This window comes from Camarhynchus parvulus, chromosome 6 (assembly GCF_901933205.1).
Source record: "Camarhynchus parvulus chromosome 6, STF_HiC, whole genome shotgun sequence".
NCBI lineage: Eukaryota > Metazoa > Chordata > Aves > Passeriformes > Thraupidae > Camarhynchus > Camarhynchus parvulus.
Window position 1 is genome coordinate 561,199 of NC_044576.1, and position 18,627 is coordinate 579,825.

At 54.4% G+C, this 18,627-nt stretch overlaps 2 protein-coding genes across 2 annotated transcripts in view; one reads left to right on the forward strand and one right to left on the reverse strand.

Annotated features, from left to right (window-relative positions):
- CDH23 (cadherin related 23) overlaps positions 1 to 18,627 on the forward strand; it is a 202,492-nt gene that overhangs the window by 143,546 nt on the left and 40,319 nt on the right. Inside the window, 12 exon segments of the mRNA XM_030951192.1 lie at positions 576 to 728; positions 1,759 to 1,872; positions 3,067 to 3,215; positions 12,196 to 12,256; positions 13,084 to 13,232; positions 14,190 to 14,325; positions 15,601 to 15,861; positions 15,864 to 15,988; positions 16,081 to 16,182; positions 16,706 to 16,708; positions 17,504 to 17,653; positions 18,442 to 18,570. Of these exon segments, the coding sequence (XP_030807052.1) occupies positions 576 to 728; positions 1,759 to 1,872; positions 3,067 to 3,215; positions 12,196 to 12,256; positions 13,084 to 13,232; positions 14,190 to 14,325; positions 15,601 to 15,861; positions 15,864 to 15,988; positions 16,081 to 16,182; positions 16,706 to 16,708; positions 17,504 to 17,653; positions 18,442 to 18,570 (1,532 nt within the window).
- On the reverse strand, positions 5,530 to 9,380 carry C6H10orf105 (chromosome 6 C10orf105 homolog). The gene is made up of 2 exons (XM_030951370.1): positions 9,291 to 9,380; positions 5,530 to 5,924 (listed from the first exon to the last, which is right to left on the reverse strand). Exon 2 carries the CDS (start codon positions 5,917 to 5,919, stop codon positions 5,530 to 5,532), a length of 390 nt encoding a protein of 129 aa, XP_030807230.1. The 5' UTR covers positions 5,920 to 5,924; positions 9,291 to 9,380.

Below are 18,627 nucleotides of genomic sequence, written 5' to 3' on the forward strand. Positions count from 1 at the left end.
TTTTTTTTTCCTCCATTCCCCCATCCCCAGTGTTGCTTTTTTCTTTTGCTTCAGCACGTGATTCCCATCAGCTGCGTGCCTGGACAGCCCACGCAATCCCAGCTCAGAGCTGGAGCCTTATTGCAAGGCCTGCCTTTAATTTAATGCCTTGCTGTTTGCTGGCTTCGTGCAAGGCTAGTGCTGAAATAGGATAAGCATCACCTGGAAATAAACTGACCCTGGACTGTCCTCAGGCCTGAGTTTGGAAAAGAAGTTCCTGGTCTCTGCCATGCCCCAGGAAATACTGAGCTTATATTTAAACCCCAGATTTTCCTTTGAACGGGGATGGAAACAGGCTTGGTGAAAATAATAACTTGAATTTCAGTGATGCAATGGTTTTTTTGGCTGTGAGGAGGGGGATCTGTGTGTATCAGAGGCAACCAAATACAGCCCACAGCCACTCTGCAGGCACCCCACTGCCCCAGCGGCAGGGAGGGTCAGGCAGAGCATCCCCTGGGATGCTGAGAGGAGGTTTGGGAGCCCAGCCTGGCATCTGCAGGACGAGCAGCACACTCAGCTCTGCTCTCCCTTTCCAGTTCTGGATGTGAATGATGAGAATCCCACCTTCTTCCCTGCTGTCTACAACGTGTCCCTGCCCGAGGACGTGGCCCGGGATTTCAAAGTGGTGCGGCTCAACTGCACGGACGCCGACATCGGGCTCAACGCTGAGCTCAGCTACTTCATCACAGGTGGGAGCCCCATGCCACGAGGGGAACCGGGCTTGCAGGAAGGCACAGGCTGCCCCAGACCTCGGCCAGGGTGTTCTGCACTCCAGCTCTGCCTTTCCCAGCCCCTGCAATCCTTGTCCGGCATCGCCCTCTGCTGAACAGCCCCGCTCGGCTCCCGGCCACGCTGACCGCTCTGCTGACCCTGGAAAAGCATGAGCATGGGCAGAACACGGCTAGGGAGCAAGGCCTGGGGTGGATTTCATCAGCGTTTATGGTTGGAAGGCGTAAATGGGATTTTGGGGCATTTTTGGGCGGGTGGGGTTGGGTTGGGTGGGCAGCAATGCCGCCCAGGCAGTGCCCAGCTCTCCCCACGGCTGCAGCACCTGCAGCAGGAGGCTGGGGAATCCCCTGGCCACGGTTTGACTTGCAAACTGCACACCGAGCCCTCAGGAAGAGGGTAAAAACAGAAGTGTCACCAGAGAGGCACTTTTCCCACAGCAGCAGCCTGCTGTTCCATGTCCCCGGCCCCTCCACAGGTGAATCGGGGTGTGCTGTCCCACAGGTAGCACAGCTCACGTGCACAGTTACCCCAGTTTGCCTCTAAGCATTCAGGAAATGAGCCAGCTTTTCCTACAGCCATTGGTTTTTCCTGTGCTGTGAGGCAGAGGGAAGGTGCTCTGCCAAGGACAAGGTACCAAACCACCCCGTGCCCAGCCCACAGAACCCAAGGAAATGGCCTCAAGTTGCACCAGGGAAGGTTCAGATTGGATATTGGGAGAAATTTCTTCACTGAAAGGGTAGCCAGGCCTTGGGGCAGGCTGTCCAGGGAAGTAGTGGGTGCTTCTGGATCCCTGGAGGTGTTAAAGGTCAGACAGGGCTTGGAGCAACCTGGTCTAGGAGGTGTCCCTGCCCCTGGTGAGATGTTGGAACAAAATTATCCTTTAGGTCCCTCCCAACCCAACCCAGCCCATTCCAAGCTTCTATTCTGCTTGTCCTTTGCTGCACAACCCAGCCCATTCCAAGTTTCTGTTCTGCTTGTGCTTTGCTGCAGGTGGGAACCAGGATGGCAAATTCAGCGTCGGCTTCAGGGACGGGGTGGTCAGGACAGTCGTGAGTCTGGACAGGGAGACCGTGGCATCCTACACACTGATCGTGGAGGCCATTGGTAAGGATTTCCCACTGCCACACAGCCACAGGTGGTGGCTGTGCTCATGTGGAGCTCCCTTGCAGGCGTGTCAGAGGGGCAGCAACCTCTGAGGTGCTCTCCAAACCAGAGCCTGTGCCTGGTGCTAACATTACACATGTGAATTCATGTGTCCCACTTCATCACGACTTTTGCAGAGGGTGTATTCTCCTCTCAGGTTTGCCCAGCCCCAGGGCTCTCTCTTTCACCTGGGGAAGGCAGGCCCCCTGTTCCTGAGAGGCTCCACACTGTCCAGGGCAGCTCTCTACCCAAAAATGCCAACTCCACAGCATCGTTCCCCTCCTGCCATGCCAGCCCTTGGCTCTGTGGCTGCTGATTAACCCTGAGCCACCTGGCACAGGCAGAGGGTTCCTGAGCCAAACTCAGCTTGGCTGCCATCCCCAGAGCTTTATAATGATGTGCCTGTTCACAGATGACTTGGATGTCCCTTTTGAGAGGAGAAGTGAGCAGCCTGGACAGAAATGTTGGGGGCACAGCATTGCAGGGGCTGCAGCAGGGATGCTGCACTGCCTGGGCACACAGGACTGGATCCCAAGGGGCAAAGGGTCTGCTGTGCTCCTCCCATGGGGGTGACACTGCCTGTGTCTTCCCAGATCCCACAGGCTCCCAGCTGGGTGGGTTCAGTGCTCCCTGCAAATCAGGCATGTTGAAAAATCCAACCCCAATCCATGCCTCCCAGTGCCTCATTCTTCCTGGCAAATCCAAGAGCTGTGCTGCCACATCCTTGTCTACTGAACATCAACCCATCCTGGTGCTCTTGGACTGTGAGCTGAGCTGCAGCTGTGGAAAATTCACCTCCCAAAGGTGCCTTCAGCTGGCCTCCAGCAGTCCCTTCACTTGGTGTATGGAGCTGCAAATCCTCTCTAATGATCAGTTGCATTTCTAGCCTCACTGGGCTCCATGGCAGAGCTTGGGGGTGGTTTGGCTTTCCTTCTTTTCTTTCAAAATAGCATGGTGGTTTTGCAAAATAGAAAGGGGGGAAGAAGAAAAACCCTGAAAACCTACGGTTCAGTGTGGCATTTGAAAAGCTGCGAAAAGATGAAATGTTTTCGTTTAGAAATCTTGATCCTGTTATTTCAGCAGCCACGGGCTGAGCACCTCCTGTGCAAGGAGGAGGTGGCTGAACCTCCCTCCCTCCCCTTTGTGTCCCTGCAGACAACGGCCCCACCGGGAACCGGCGCACCGGGACCGCCACCGTGTACGTGACCGTGCTGGATGTCAACGACAACAGGCCCATCTTCCTGCAGAGCAGCTATGAAGTCAGTGTCCCCGAGGACATCCCAGCTGCCAGCAGCATAGTGCAGGCACGTGGCTCTTCCCCTGGGACCCTGGGGTGGGAGCTGGGGTCCCCACTCGCGTTGCCCTGAGCGCGCGCTGCTGGGAGCACAGGGCAGGGATTTTCCCTCCCTGTCTGTCCCCTCGGGCAGGGTGAGATGTGTTCTGGCTCATCCACTCCTCTGCCAGCCCAGGCTGGGAGTGCCAGGGAGAAGGCAGCAAAGAACAAGGGGAAATTAAGGAACTCACCCCATTTCTGCAGGGGGTGAGAGGAGAAGAGCCAAGCCCTGTGCTGGCGAGGCCACTTTGGCTACACCCCTGCTTTCTCCCTCCTCCCAGGCACAGATCTCCATGGGGAGGGAGGAGAGTGCCTGCAAAGAGATGCTCAGAGAGGGGGGAAAACCCTCAGAGAGGGAGAAAAGCATTTGGACTTTGCTTTCATGTTTGTTGCTCTTTGAGGGAGCGGTGGGCAGAGCTGAATGGCTCAGTGAGCACGGAATGAATGCGGGCATTCACACGGGCTTCCAGCATCCCTTCAAACCCTGGGCTCTTCTGGGGCAGGCACCAAAGGCTCTTTGCAGAGGGCCCTGGGAAGGCTCCTGCTGCCTTCAATACCTCTGCAGGCACAGGCAAAGGGACAGCTTTGTCCCTGGCTGTGTGAGTCACTGGCAGAGAAGAAAGGAGCCTTTTGCCTCCTGCCACAAAAGGTTTGCTGGGAGCCCTGTGTCTGCTCCAGGCAGCCAGTCCCCAAGGGATCCTGTGGCTCCTCGTCACCTGGTGTACCTGGTGTCTCTGGGATCAGCACCAGTCTGCAACCCCAGGATGCAGGTGTGTCCCTGCACAGGACTCCTAAAATTGAGCCAGTTTGGCAGATTGGAGGAATGGAGGGAGCTTGAGTCTGACTGGCTGCAAAGTGCCTGTTCTTAGAACCCGCTTCCCAGAAGAGGGGGATGCCCTCGGAAGTCCATGGCAAAAGAGAGGGAGTAACTGGGGGAAGTTGTTTTTCCACAGAACAACAGGGAAGAGAAACACAAATGAGCTATCACCCAGCTTCAGTTTAATTTACACCTTCAGCGTGAACCATTTGTACAGAAAGTCTCTCCCTTCAATGCATCCCCACATCCCCAGAGCAGCAGGAGAGTTTCTGAATGTTTCCCCATCCCTTTCTCCCAAAACCAGGCAGAGCAGGAATGGGAATGCATTGACCACAGCCACCCAGAGCTCACTCAGGATGGAGGGGGGTGACAGGGACCAGGCAGCACGTGGGGGCTCTCTCCACCTGCTCCAGAGGATAACTCCACTGAGGATTGCTTTCTGTGGAGCAGGTTTGCCCTGGGCTGCCTCTCTTCAGGCAGCCAGGCTGCTCCCAGTCTCTTCCAGGCTGTTTGCTCAGGTGGAGCACAACTTGCACAATTGTCTTGGTTTGGAAAGACAGAAGTCTGCTAAGGAAGGCAGGAGCCTCCCCTGAAATGGAGAATGCAAACCCTCCCCACCTCTCGAAATTGCTATAAATTTTAAATTAAGGGCTCTCAGGCAAAAATATGGGAGCAGGAAATAACAGTTCTTTAATAGGGAAAAAGAAAAAAAATAAAGGATAGAATAAACAATGCAGTCCACTAGAACAACACTGACAGAGTCAGAATCCAACCTGACACCCCATGGGTCAGGGTGTTGGTGGCAGTCCCATTGGAAATGTGGCTGCAGCCCTCCTGAAGCATCAGGTGTAGTTCTGTTGGAGCAAGGGGATCCTGTAGAGAAGGATGGAGTCTTCCTCTGGAGATCCAGTGGAAGGAGAGGCAGCTGCTGTTCCTCTGGGGAATCCCGTGGAGAAAGCCGTGCTGGTGTCTCAAAAACCTCTGGATTATATCTGGGTAGCAGTGCTTGGCTCCTCCCTCTGGGCAGAGCATCTCCCAATGGGATGTTACAGTTCTTATCAGCCATGCAGGGCCATTCAATAGTCTGTTATCAGCAATGTCCCCTCCCGAGGGAGGTGTGATTGTGGTCACTCAAAGAGAGACACAGGCAAACTGCCCACCTGACAAAGGTAATCTGCCATGCAGATGGTAATGGAAAACATCTTGCATTGCAATCTTCAACAACAACATTTTCCAAAAGAAATGAAGCAGCAGGGTTTTTTTTTGGACTGCCCGGTGGTAGCTGTGCGTGGGCGCAGTTTGGATGCCTCCACCTTCCCTGGCAGGAAGCAGTAACCTGGAAAGCATTTGGGAACCTGACATTGCAAAATCCCCTGTCACAGATCCTGGAAATGAGCTGCTCAGCGGGTCTCTATTCAGGATGCTTGAGAAAGGAGCCCAAAGCTTGGGAAGGAGGAGCAGGGCACGATCACATTTTGGTGGACTCCATGATGTCCCAGTCCTGGCTGCTGGAGAAGCTCCTGGGACAGGCCAGGGGGCTGTGAGACACCACCTGGCTCCTCCTGAAGCTGCTGATGGAGCCCCTCAGGGAGCCCAGACGCTTCCAGAGCCTCAGCTGGGGCTGGCTGGCATCCACGGGGGGCTGGGGCAGCCACTCCTGCGGGCCCCAGGGGGAGCGGCCCAGCGCCGGAGGGTGACAGAGGGTGACAAAGCTCAGGAGGGTGGCCAGCACCAGGAAGGTGCAGACGAGCCCCACGATGATGGGCAGCCAGTCTGTCCCCTCAGGGGACGTGGCACTGGGTGGCTCCAGGAGCCCAAGGAGAGGCGGGGTGGGAGAGGTCCCGTTGCCAGAGCTCATCTTCCCTGCAAGGCGACACAGAGAGGTGGCACAGGTGATTACCGCGTGCAAGATGGACAGACAGCAACCCTCTGGTTAAACGGATGGGTTCTTGTCATGCCTTGATGCCCAGGATTGTCCCAGCCATGTTTTCAGTGGCGCAGGGGGACAGGGGGTGTCCACCCCACAGAGGTGGGGTTTGCATTTGCAAGGTACCACCCTGAACCCAAGTGCAAAACCACCTGGCAAGGAAATCTACCATTATTCATGGCCTCTGGGAGGACACTTTGAGGGAGTACACACTCATTGCATGAAGGTTTTCTGGAAGAGATAAATATCCATGTACTACAGAGAGCTCAAAATCCTCCCCCCGGGCTGCTGCGGTTTGGCTCTCCTCTGTTCCCCAGAAATGCAGGTTTGTTAAATTGGCTGTCATCTGGGGGGTTTGTGATTATTCTCCCAAAGAAATTGGACAGTTGGTTGAGCCTGTGCCCTGATAAGTCCCCATCAAGCTGTGGTAATTTGCTAGCACTGTCTTTATTATTTTACAAGAGTAACACCCTCATCCTGCTCATGCCAAAAATCCTCATGCCAGGCATTTTGCTGCTTTCAGGCTCAGACATGTCACAGGTGATACAAACCAGCCTCCCAAAGTTCTGGCAGTGCCAGCTCTTGCCTAACACCTGGTGGAGACTGTCCTCTGGTTTCCCCAGCAGGTCAGATCCCCCCAAGAGCATTTTGCACCCTTTTTTGCCCACATGCCCACAGCCAGGCTGTGCCAGAGGCTGGCATCTCTCCAGAGGGAGATGAAGGCTGGGGAAATCCTGTTTGTGCAATGCCCTGTGTGCTGGAGGTGAAGCTTTATTATTATTTATTATCCTTTCCTGTGGAGGTGTGGGAGAGCTGTCTGACTGCTCTGTGGCTGGGCAATCTCCTGCCAAACTGGGATTTGGATTGAGCCAATTGAAAACCAAGGTCTCAGGAGGGGAAAGGCAGGGCTGCAGGGGCTGCAGGTTCTCTGGCAGAGTGACACAAGTGTGTCAAACACTCACCATAAAACACTCCAAAAAGTGGACAGAAAACATCAGTGGCATGGTTTTGTTCACTAAGGGTGCCTCAGCCAGCTCAGAGCTTGGGGGTCTTTGGGGAGACGGTGCTGTTTCCATGGGGCAGAGCCAGGTCTGTGCCTGGAAAATGGGAAATGCAGAAACCAACGGGTTTGAGAGGGTGAATCCCTGTGTGTACTGCAGGCAGTCCCAGGGATGGAGCTCTGCTCACCTCCCCCACAGTGATGTTTTCACCTCTCTTCACCCCAAATGTGGGTTTTTTTATCCATAACCAGCTCTGTTCCTTCCCCTCAGTTTTGGGAACAGAGCAGCACTCCCAAGGACCCCCTGCTCCAGGTTCAGGCTCCTCTGTGCTGCCAGGGCAGGGCTGCAGAGTGTCCCACACCACAGGCAGCCTGAATCAAGGTTTCCAGGGCTACCTTCAAGCTGGCATTGACCAAGTGCATGTGGTGACCTTCCATTGTTCCTCAAGAGCCAGCCAGGAGGCGTGGGCAATTCCTTCAGGCTCTTTAATTCCTTCGGGCTGGTTTTGCTCCCTTGCTCGTGGCTGCGGAGTTTGTCTTTTAAATTCACTTGACAGTGTTCCACAGAAACCCATCTGGAGGGATCACACTGGTGTTTTCCCAGGCTTTTGCTGGGAAAAACCAGAAAAAAAAAAGCCATGTCCTGGTTCTCCTCACACCCAGCCCAGCTGGCAGAGCTTTCATGGCATTGCCCCTTCCCAGCATCACTGTCCCACCCAGGCTCCATATTCTTCACCCTGCTGGGTTAAAAGAGATTTTCCTGTGCTGGAAATCCTCCCCAGAGGTTCATCCCTGCCTGGTCAGCTCCAAATGTGACACATCACCGTGAGCACTCGGGCTCCAGCACTGGCCACGAGGCAAGTGAGGATCAGAGGGGAAAAAAGAGAAAAGATAAAATGCCAGATAAAGAAAAAAGATAAAATGCCCCCAGAAAGGTGGAAAGGTAGGAAAAAAAGAATGATTTTCATTTCTGAGCAGCAGAGAGGGTTCTTCTACCCAGTACCAGGCACAGCTGCCTGGCCTGGCCCAGCTGCCTCGTTTGGCAGTTTTTCCATCTGCTCTCCCTCCCTTTCCTCAAACTCCTGCAAAGAAAAGCCTGTTCTCAGGCACAGCTCCCATGAAAAGCAGCTCTCATTCCCTTCCCCAGCTTGCTTAGCAACTCCTTTTCCTGGAGCTCCCCAGCTTTTCCCAGTGCACGAAATCTTTCCACGGGCTGGCAGGAGGAGGTGATGCTGGGCAGGACCGACCTGACCCTCCTGGTTCTGTTCCCAGGGCTGTGAGTGATGCTGCTCCCCATCAGCCCCGCTGGTAAATGGCACAGCTGCCTCCACAGGACCTTCTCCCTCTCCCATCACCGGGGCTGGGAAGGGAGGAGGGATGCCTGATCCCATTCCCACCCCAAACTTTGCATCCCCACCCATTTCTAGCGTTTTCCCCAGAAGGAGGAATGCCTGACCTCATGCCCACCCCAAACTTTGCATCCCCACCCATTTCCAGCTCTTTCCCCAGGAGAAGGGATGCCTGACCCCATGCCTACCCCAAACTTTCCATCGCCACCCATTTTCACCATTTTCCCCAGAAGGAAGGATGCCTGACCTCATGCCCACCCCAAACTTTGCATCCCCACCCATTTTCTGTTCTTTTCCCAGAAGGAGGGATGCTTGACCCCATGCCCACCCCAAACTTTTCATCCCCACCCATTTTCAGTGCTTTCCCCAGAAGGAGGGATGCCTGATCCCATCCCCAGCCCAAAACTTTGCATCCCCACCCATTTCCAGCGTTTTCTTCAGAAGGAGGGATGCCTGACCCTGTGCCCAGCCCAAACTTTGCATTCTCACCCATTTTCAGCTCTTTCCTCAAGAGGAGGGATGCCTGATCCCATTCCCACCCCAAATTTTTCATCCCCATCCATTTTCAGGGCTTTCTCCAGGAGCAGGGATGCCTGACCCCATCCCCAGCCCAAAACTTTCCATCCTCACCCATTTTCAGTGCTATCCCCAGAAGGAGGGATGCCTGACCCCATGCCCACCCCAAATTTTTCATCCCCACCCATTTTCAGCTCTATCCCCAGAAGGAGGGATGCCTGACCCCATCCCCAGCCCAAACTTTGCATCCCCATACATTTTCTTCTCTTTCCCCAGAAGAAGGGATGCCTGATCCCATGCCCACCCCAAACTTTGCATCCCCACCCATTTCCAGCGCTTTTTCAGGGCAGCATGTCCGCAGCCAGGGCTCTGTCTCAGCCCTGGGGGTGGCCTAAGGAGCTGGCAATGGCTTTGCCGAGGGGATTTGGGCTCCCTACCTCTCAGCAGCCGGCCGAGCCCGGGCTCTGCCTCCCTCACTCCGGTGCTTTGCCGCCTCTCCCACCGCGCTCCGCCGGCTGCCAGCCCCCTCCTCCCCTTGGGGAGGGTGGGACAGAGGTGGCAGTCAGCTGGGGACAGCCTGAGCCAGCAAAGCCAGGGGCCCCGAGCCCCTTCTCGGCTCTGCAGTGCCCCAGAGCCGTGTCCTTTTGGGGTCGAGCCCCCCGGGATGTGTTTCCTCAGGATTTGTCCCTGTAGGATGAGTGAATGGTGCAGTCGTGGGCTGAGCCCCCCCCCTCCACATGCCTGCTCCCCATTTTCCCAGAAAATCAGCTTTTTTCCCATTCTTTTATTGCCCCTCCTCACCCTTTTCTGGCACCTTTCCCCCCAGGGCTGTGACAGGCTGGCTGTGCCTGCAGCCCACCCTGCAGCAGAGGGATAACACAGGCTGCAGCTCAGCTGGGCTGCACCAGGTGCTTTCCACTGCAGCAAAAGAGCTTTTCTCCCACTTCTCGCCCTGCTGTGCCACTGTTTTCCCGAGTTTGGGACAGTTTGTTAAAGTACCACCTTTCCTTTGGGACCTCTGCAGGTCAAACCAGCAGCAGCCAAGCTTTCCCCAGGCTGCAGGCTGGCAGGAGCACGCCTTGATTTAATGAAAACTCCTGATTTTTAATAAAAAACAAATGCCTGGGCTGATCCATATCCCCTAGTCTATGTAGCAGAGCTTCAGGCTTGGGGTGAGCTGGGAAGAGGATGGCCCAAGGGCTGTTTGCAAGGTGGCTCATCCTGAAATGCACTCTCCTGGGCACAGTGGGGCAAGGAATGGCACAAAAAGCTGAAAAGCTTTGCCTCCCTTCCCTTTGTTTTCCCTGCTCTGGCTCCATGATAGCTTTTCCCTGTGCCATGCCAAGGCAGCTGCTCTGCCTGGGCATCACTTGCCTGCTGTCGTGGGGCCCATCCCATCCCATCCCATCCCACCCCCCCACCCCATCCCATCCCATCCCATCCCATCCATCCCATCCCATCCCATCCCATCCCATCCCATGGGACAGGAGACAGCCCAGCTCTGCCTCAGGGAGCCCAGCAGGTGAAAGAGCTGCTTTGGGAGGGAGAACTCCCCCCTGAGAAAGGAAGTTCTTGGTGGAACATGGAATAATCCACAAGCAAGGCATAAACTGGTCCGGGAAAGAGCGTGTGTGTGAAAAATGCCAATCACTTGTTTTTAAAATTTTAAAAGTTTAATAGTAATAAAATGGTTATAAAAATAGTAATACAATTAGAGTAATAATAATTTGGACAATTTGAATTGGGACAATAAAAAACAATAAATACAAAGAGTTACAGACATCCAGGTACCTTTTTCTGGGCAGCACGAGCCCAAAAATGGACCCACGTTAACAGAGCATTAGCCCTTAAAAACAATAACCTGTTGCATATTCATACACCTCATACATGATGCATAAATTCCATTCAAACACAGGATTCTGTCTGGGCAGTGTCAGCTTCTTCCTCTGAATCCTGACAGCGCCTTCGAGGCAGGAAGAAGCTCGTTTCTTCTGATAATGGAGCAATAAATTCTCTTTCTCTGAAAGATTTAGGTGTCCTGTGGCTGCTATCTCGCTGCAAGTCCTTTCTTTTAAAAAAAGTATCTTACATAGCACAGTTTCTATTTTAACATTTTGTTATAACCTAAAACTATATTTAACACACTACTTAAGAGAATTAATACAGCATTACTTTCTAACACAACACATACAATATTCATTTTAATATTTGTGAAAAGCCAATGATAAAATACATGCGTTTTTCACAATGTGTGGGCACAGGGATGAGAAATCCAGATAGGGGTCAGTATTTTCCAAGTTTTCTGCTGACACAGGGGAAATGGAGCAAGAGCAGTTCAAGGCACCTCAAAACCACATTTCAGAGGAGCATCTCTGACTCCTGCAAGCTGTGTGGGGCTGGGGGTGAAAGCCCTCACTGTCCCCACTGCATGTGCATCCTTTGCAGCATCCCTTCCTCTTCCCTGCATAAATCTGGGTGCAAACCTTCCTGGGAAAAAGAAACTGCTGGGTAGTATTGTGGCAAGAGGCAGAAGATGCCTGGCAGAGGGAAGCAGGGAGAGAATAAAGGCTCAGGCTTTCCCTGCATCCTCCCCCTGGTGATTTGCGGGCAGCCACGCTGCGGCTGAGCTGTGGGTGCTCTGTGGGGAGTGGGGTTTGCCAAGAAAAGATGGAGAGGCTCGATGCCAGCTGGACTGGGAGCCCTGGCCCTGCTGGTCACTGCCAGGTCCCGCTTCCCAGCTGCTGACTGCTGGCTGGGGTTTGGGGAGAGCGCTGTGCTCTTGTTCAGTGACACCAGAGGGGAGCCGTGCCTTGGTTTTCCCGGGGTGGATGGCAGATCCTCTCCCTGCCGTGCACCAGAGCCTGGGGCTGCTCCACCCTGCTCAGGGGCTCACAGGGACGCTCTGGGCTGGTTGCATTCCCATTTCCTTCGGCAGTTTTTCTGTGTGCTGCTGCTTGGGTGACTCACCGGGATGCCCTGGGCTGCGTGCCCACCAGGCATGGGAGCAGCTTATCCCAGCAAGGCTCCATCCCTGCCACTGGGACAAGCACTGGAATGCAGGGTAGGATTGAGGGAGGCACCTCCTCCACCACACAGACCCGTGGGATTTTTGGGGTGATCCTGAGGCTCAGCTCCCACCTCAATGCAGCAGCCAAAGGCTCGTGATCCCACTGTCCCTGCTGCCCAATGCTGAGGGCAGGGTAACTTAACTTTGCTCTGTATTTGGTAAGCTCCCCAGCTCAGGTGGAGGAAAAGGATGTCCAGCTTTGGCAGGGTAGGAGGACTCATCCCAGTCTGGAATTCTCTGCCCTTGACCTCTACTCCTCTGCTTTTCTCGTGAAGGTGAAAGCCACGGATGCGGATGAAGGCATTAATGGGAGAGTGTGGTACAGGATTGTCAAGGGTGAGTCCAGGCGCCCCTTGGTGCATCAGGGAGTTTGTCCCAGGCTCTACCCAGCCTCAGGAGGCTGAGCTCGCCATCCTTTTGCACTTTGGAGCCCACAGAACCATTTCTCCCAGCCCTAAGCAGAATTCAGCTTTAGGGCTCATTGCTGGGCAATGATTTGTCATGGATGGACAGCTAGATAGAATCCGAAAATCACAGAATGGTTTGGGTGGGAAGGGGCCTTAAAGTTCACCTCATTCCAACCCCCTGCCATGGGCAGGGATGCCTTCCACTACCCCAGCATGCTCCATGGCCTTGGACACCTCCAGGGATGGAGCAGCCACAACTCCTCTGGGCACCCTGTGCCAGGGCCTCACCATCCTCGCAGGGAAGAATTTCATTCCAATATCCCATCTTTTCCTGCCCTCTTTCAGTCTGAAGCCATTCCCACTGGTCCTGTCACTCCAGGCCCTTGTCCCAGGTCCCTCTCCAGCTCTCTTGGAGCCCCTTTAGGCACTGGAAGGAGCGCTAAGGTCTCCCCAGAGCCTTCTCTCTTCTCCAGCCTGGACCCAGAGCAGAGCTGCTCCAGCCCTCACAGCATCTTTGTGGCCTCCTGTGGGCTCACTCCAACACATCCACATTTTTCTTATTTGATGTGATTCTGTAGCTCCTCCTGGCCTGACCCGGGGCCAAACGCTGATCCAGCCGAATCTGATGTAGCCAGAAGTTGAAGTTTTGCTCAATAATCTCCCTCCAAAAGAGCCCCCAGGGAGGACTCAGTGTGTCCCCAGCATGGGTGTGGGGGCAGTGGGCAACAGCCCTCTCTTTTTTTCCCCCATTTCCAGGAAACGAGCACAACCACTTCCGCATCAACCCCAGCACGGGGCTGGTGATGCGAGGAGTGCGGCACCTGGACAGGGAGCAGAACTCCTCCCACGTGCTGGAGGTGGAGGCCTACAACACGGAGCAGGGGCCCATGAGGAGCTCCGTGCGGGTGAGGAGCTCGCACAGCCGATCGTGCAAAGCGCTCGCGAGCTTGGTCCTTCCCAGCGCCTGCAGCCGGACAGGAAATTAGAAAGATCTGGCGTGGGAAGTCTCTGGGGGCTGCTAGAGAAGAGCTTGTTGGTGGGGGGGTTGTTTAATTTTTCTTTTTGCCCGTGGTGTTTGGGTGCTGCTGAGTGTTGTAGCAGTCACTCGAGGGAGTCCTGCTCGCTCGGTGAGATGCGGCTCTGCTGCTGGGAAGAAAAGCTGAGCCTCAGCCTGCTGAAAACTCTGTGTCTGGGCCAGGCACTATTTAAATAATCCAGGACCCAGTGGTGACAGTTGTCAGCTGCAGCACAGCCGCTTCCCACGGCTCCCAGAAGCCCAGCCCTCCATCTATTCTTAGACCCAGCAGTGGGGTGGGCTCTGGCTGAGTGTGAAGTGCCCCCAGCACCAGCAGCAAGCAGAAAACCAGGAGAAGGAAATGTGTTCCCTGGGGAAACAGCACTGAACTTGGAGCAAAAATTTCCCAGCGAGTCTTTCTGTTGCAAGGTCTCCAGGGGGTTGACTCAGGGGATCCCAGAGGATGGAGGAATTGATGTACCCAGTGCACCTCCTCCCCCAGCAGGGAAAGACTGACTCACTCCGACCCACAGGGTCTAAAGGTTTAAATCAGATTTAAACATCACAGGCTTAAATTTGTGATGTTAAACCCTTTGTGTTCACTTTCCATCACATGGTGTTTGGAGAAGAGGTTATCACAGGATCATGGAATGGGTTGAGTTGGAAGGGACCTTGCATCTCCCCTAGTTCCAACCCCTCTACCATTGTCAGGGACACCTCCATTAGCCCAGGTTATTCTGAGCCCTACTCAGCCTGGCTTTGAGCACTGAAATGTTTCTCCATGAGCACCATGAGGGGTTGGTTCCCCAAGCTCACCCAGTTCATGAGTTTCTCCGGGGCTCCCCAGGTGATCGTGTATGTGGAGGACGTCAACGACGAGGTGCCGGTGTTCACCCAGCGCCAGTACAACCGCTTGGGGCTGCGGGAGACGGCGGGGATCGGCACCTCGGTGGCAGTGGTCCGGGCCACCGACCGAGACACAGGTGGGAAGGGCTGGGTGGGAAACACCCAGTGTGGGGAGGGCAGTGAGATGTCAGCCACCATGCAGATCCTTATGGCCCCTTTGCCCGCAGAGCTGGCTTTGCCCCTGAGCAAGGCAGCACGGGCTGGATAGCTCAGTCCCTCCTGGGGACAGAGTGTCCAAATCCTGTTTTTTGCAGCGTGGGAATCCATAAAATTAGAGTGTTTTGGGAAAGCTGCAAAAGGCAGGCCTCAGAGACAGCAGAACTGTGATTAGAGCTAAGCAGTAGCCATGAGATAGGTCAGCAGAAAAATTATTTAAACTGTAGAAAAGCAAGGACAAATAGAAGAGTGATCTGTGTATTAACGCTTGTCTAGAATAACTCTCTAAGCTGCAGAAAAGTTTATCTAGCAAGATATTAGGAAGGTTAAAGCTTAATTATGTAGCTCTGTGCATTGTGTTTTAATGCTTACAAGCAGGTATTGTATTTGAAATAAGCAAGCATTGTTTTAACCAAAGGTACGTGTGCTTATAGTGGTTGGATAGAACTACTGTCAATGTGCTTTTGCTTTGTGTGATTGGTCAAAAACTTATAAAGTGAGTTGTAACATTGAGTTCTTGGTCTGCTGCCTGTGATGTGAGCTGCTGGCATCTTCCCATTGTCATAACCATGGGATGAGACTGATGCTGGAAAATAAAACAGCTCAAGGCACATTCCACAGAAATGGAGGCCACTCATAGCCGTGGCTGCCTTAAGCAAGCTTAGTGGATTTCAGCTCTGTAGTGATTATCAGCTCTTAGGATTTCCAGCTCTTTGCTTGCTTGCTAAGGTGCCTGGTGGGCTAGAGGGAGACGCAGATGAGAGAGGAGAAGAAGAAACTGTCCTGGGGGTTCCACAGTGATGCTTTTATTGAGGGGTCTGCGAAAGGTTCCAGTGATGGCTCTTCTTCTGCCGAATGGGCTAAAACAGCCCCTTTTTATAGGGTACAGAGGGATCCAAACTTGCCCAATAGTAGGGGTTAGGGGAAAGTGACCTATGGGGCTACAGAGATAAGCTGGGGTCCGAAAGGCGGAAGACAGGAGCTTATTTTGCTATCTCATCATGCCTCAGCAATTCCTACCGTTAAGTCTCAGCCCTCCACGGAGCCTTAGCCAATTCCATAGAGTCTGCTACAGATCCTGGCTTGGCTGGGCTGAAATCCCATGGAATGGGCTCTGCTGGGGGGAGGCATCAGTGGTGTTGCCTCCTTGGGGCTCTTGGTGCAGCCAGCACGTCCAGCTCCTGCTCCCTCCCCAGGGAGCGGGGGTCTGGTGAGCTACAGAATCGTGTCGGGCGCAGAAGGCAAGTTCGAGATCGACGAGAGCACGGGGCTCATCACCACCATAGACTACCTGGACTACGAGACCAAAACCAGCTACCTGATGAACGTCTCTGCCACGGACCAAGCGCCCCCCAACAACCAGGGCTTCTGCAGCGTGTACGTTAGCCTGCTGAACGAGCTGGACGAGGCCGTGCAGTTCTCCAACAGCAGCTACGAGGCCGTGATCATGGAGAACATCCCCTGGGCTCCGAGGTGCTCCGCGTCCAGGCGCGCTCCATCGACAACCTCAACCAGATCACCTACAAGTTCGACCCCAACACCAACCCCCAGGCGCTCTCCCTCTTCAAAATCAATGGGATCACGGTAAGCAGCCACAGCACAGTCCCTCCTGGCCTGTTTGGGCACTGTGAGCTTCGGGTTTGGTGGCCAGCACAGCTGTTGGTCATGCTTGGCAGGGAGTGATCACAGTCAAAGGCCAGGTGGACCGAGAGAAAGGGGATTTCTACACCTTGACGGTGGTGGCTGATGATGGAGGACCAAAGATTGACTCCACAGTGGTGAGTGGCTTCTCCCAGTTTCCCTGTCCACCTCAGACCACCTCCCTCTCCCAGGACAGCCGGTCCTAGCTGAGCTTTCTGCTCCAGCTTCCAGGGTCCAGGAGCCCTGTTTTGGGGGGAAACCTGCTAAACCAGTTTTGAAGGAGGTAAATTTAGGGGCCTTGAAATACTCCACGGTGGTTTGTGTTTCAGAGGGTTATATTTAGCAGTTTCACAGGCAGCCAGGCAGGGGGTGATTTGCATTTCTCTGCCGGGTGCAGGGCCAGCCATGGGTGCCGATGGCTCTGCTCTCCACACAGCACCGTGCTCTTTTGTCTGAACCTCTCCCAGGGTGAGGGGCCAACCTCAGCTAGGAAAAAACAAAGGGATGCCCCAACACTGGAGCCTCCAAGTCTCTGCAGAGGGGTACCCATGACCCCTGGCACCGCTGTGGTGGGATGCAGGGTTAACCCACACTTCCTCATCCCTCGCTAACTCCTCATTGTTTGTTTTCTCTGTTTCTCCCTCTGCTTTCCTCCAACAGAAGGTGAGCCTGCTGGAGACCAGAATCCCTCCCAGGGTGCACACTGAGCTGCAAGGAGGGACTGGGGTGGATGTCCCACCAGCACCAGCCTCCCTGCCACCCCCAGGACATGGGGCAGCCTCGTGAGCCCCTCTGCTGCTGCCGAGCAGGATCCCTGATCCAGCTCCCTGATCCGGCACTTGGGACAGCAGCTGCCGGATCTGCCTCAGTGGCTGAATGAGCTCTCCCTGCTCCTGGCTCTCTGTTTTGAATCCAGCAGCAACAATAAGTGAATCACCCCAGGGCTCACAGCTCTCTCCCCAGCTTCCTCCCGGGATGTTGTCGCATTCAGCCTGGCCGCACCTGGGAGCTTGGGGCACCCATAAATAAATCCCCGGGAACAGAGAGGCTCTTCCTCTCTCATCTCTGTGTTGCCCTGCAGCACTTGGATTGCAAACTCGATGAGAGCATTTCCTCTGCCTAACTGTGGCCAAGGTAGCCAGGTCCCCTTGGAGCATCTCGTGCTCATGTACCTTTTTCCAGGAGGGAGCTCAGGTCTCCTCCACACCCAGCTTGCCCTGGCTGAGTTAAACACACTCAGCTCTGCCTTCTTTGTGCCCGTTGAGCTTTAGAGCAAATCCTGCCTGACCCTGCTGCTGTGAGCGTGGATGAAATCAATGCTAGTGAAAAGTTTAGCAGGAAAGGGTCACCCTGCAGAGCACCCAAGCTGCTCTGTGCCTGGCTATTCGGAGGATAAAAACCAGAGGGTGGGCAGGGGTCTGCCTCTGTCCATGCCCTGAGCCCCATGCCCCCTCACAGGTGACCATCACAGTCCTGGATGAGAATGACAACAGCCCCCAGTTCGACATCACCTCTGACTCGTCTGTCAGCGTGGCTGAGGACTGCGCCGTGGGCAAGAGGGTGGCCCTGGTGCTGGCCCGAGATCCAGATGCAGGCAGCAATGGCCAGGTAGGGAGGGAGACATTTGGATGATGCTCTTAGACATGTGGGGTTTTCCTGTGCAGGGCCAGGAGTTGGACTCGGTGATCCCTTCCAACTTCTCTGAAGCTGTGTGTAGTGTTTCACTAACACAGAAATCCCCCTGCCAGCACCCTCCCAACCCCTTCCCTCTGCATCCCTGTGAGAGCAAACCCTGGTCATTAATGCCAGGTTTTGGGGGCATTGTCCAGTGAGTGCCAACAGTCCAACAGCATGAAGAATATTGCCCTGTTAAGGTTTTCCTATCTATTTAATTCATGTTCAGAGCAGGTTGAAGAACAGAATTTCTGTTTTGATTTTCCCCATAATGGGACTATCCAAAAAGGCAAGGCAGCAGGAGAGGTAAAGCATTGTCCTTGGGCTGTCTGGGGCAGAGAGCTCTGTGGGACAAGTGTCAAAAGGAGCCCTGCAATCTGAAAACCAGCTGTGGCTTCTCCTGCCGTGGGGCCAGCAGCAAAGTCCTTGGCAGGCTGAGCAGGAAGCTCTCTGACATTTGTTGTTTTCATTACCCTGCAGACGAGCATTAATGAGGTCCCATCACCCTTAATAACAGAAATTGCTGGCAGCATGGGAGCTGCCAGGGGGGTTGGCCCTCTTTGCTTTGGGGTGGCTGCAATAAGCCAGCACACCTGTGGATCCCACTACGTTGGACCTTTTCAAAAGCTGGGGCGATGCTGGATTTATTTTTGTAGGCTCCCCTTCCTCCTCCTCAGCATCACCCTGCCTGCCCTGGTTTTGTTTCCCTGTGATGGTTCCAGGTGACTTTCTCTCTGGCATCGGGGAATATCGGCCGTGCCTTCGAGATCCGCACCACCAACAGCACCTACGGCGAGGTGTTTGTGGCGCGGCCGCTGGACCGGGAGCTGCTGGATCACTACACCCTGCGGGTCAGCACCAAACCACCCCCTCACCCCACGGCCTGAGCACCAAGGCTGTTTTGCTTG

Bases quoted from the DNA above. Each gene is read 5' to 3' on its own strand.
- C6H10orf105 (XM_030951370.1), bottom strand. From the start codon at position 5,919: ATGAGCTCTGGCAACGGGACCTCTCCCACCCCGCCTCTCCTTGGGCTC.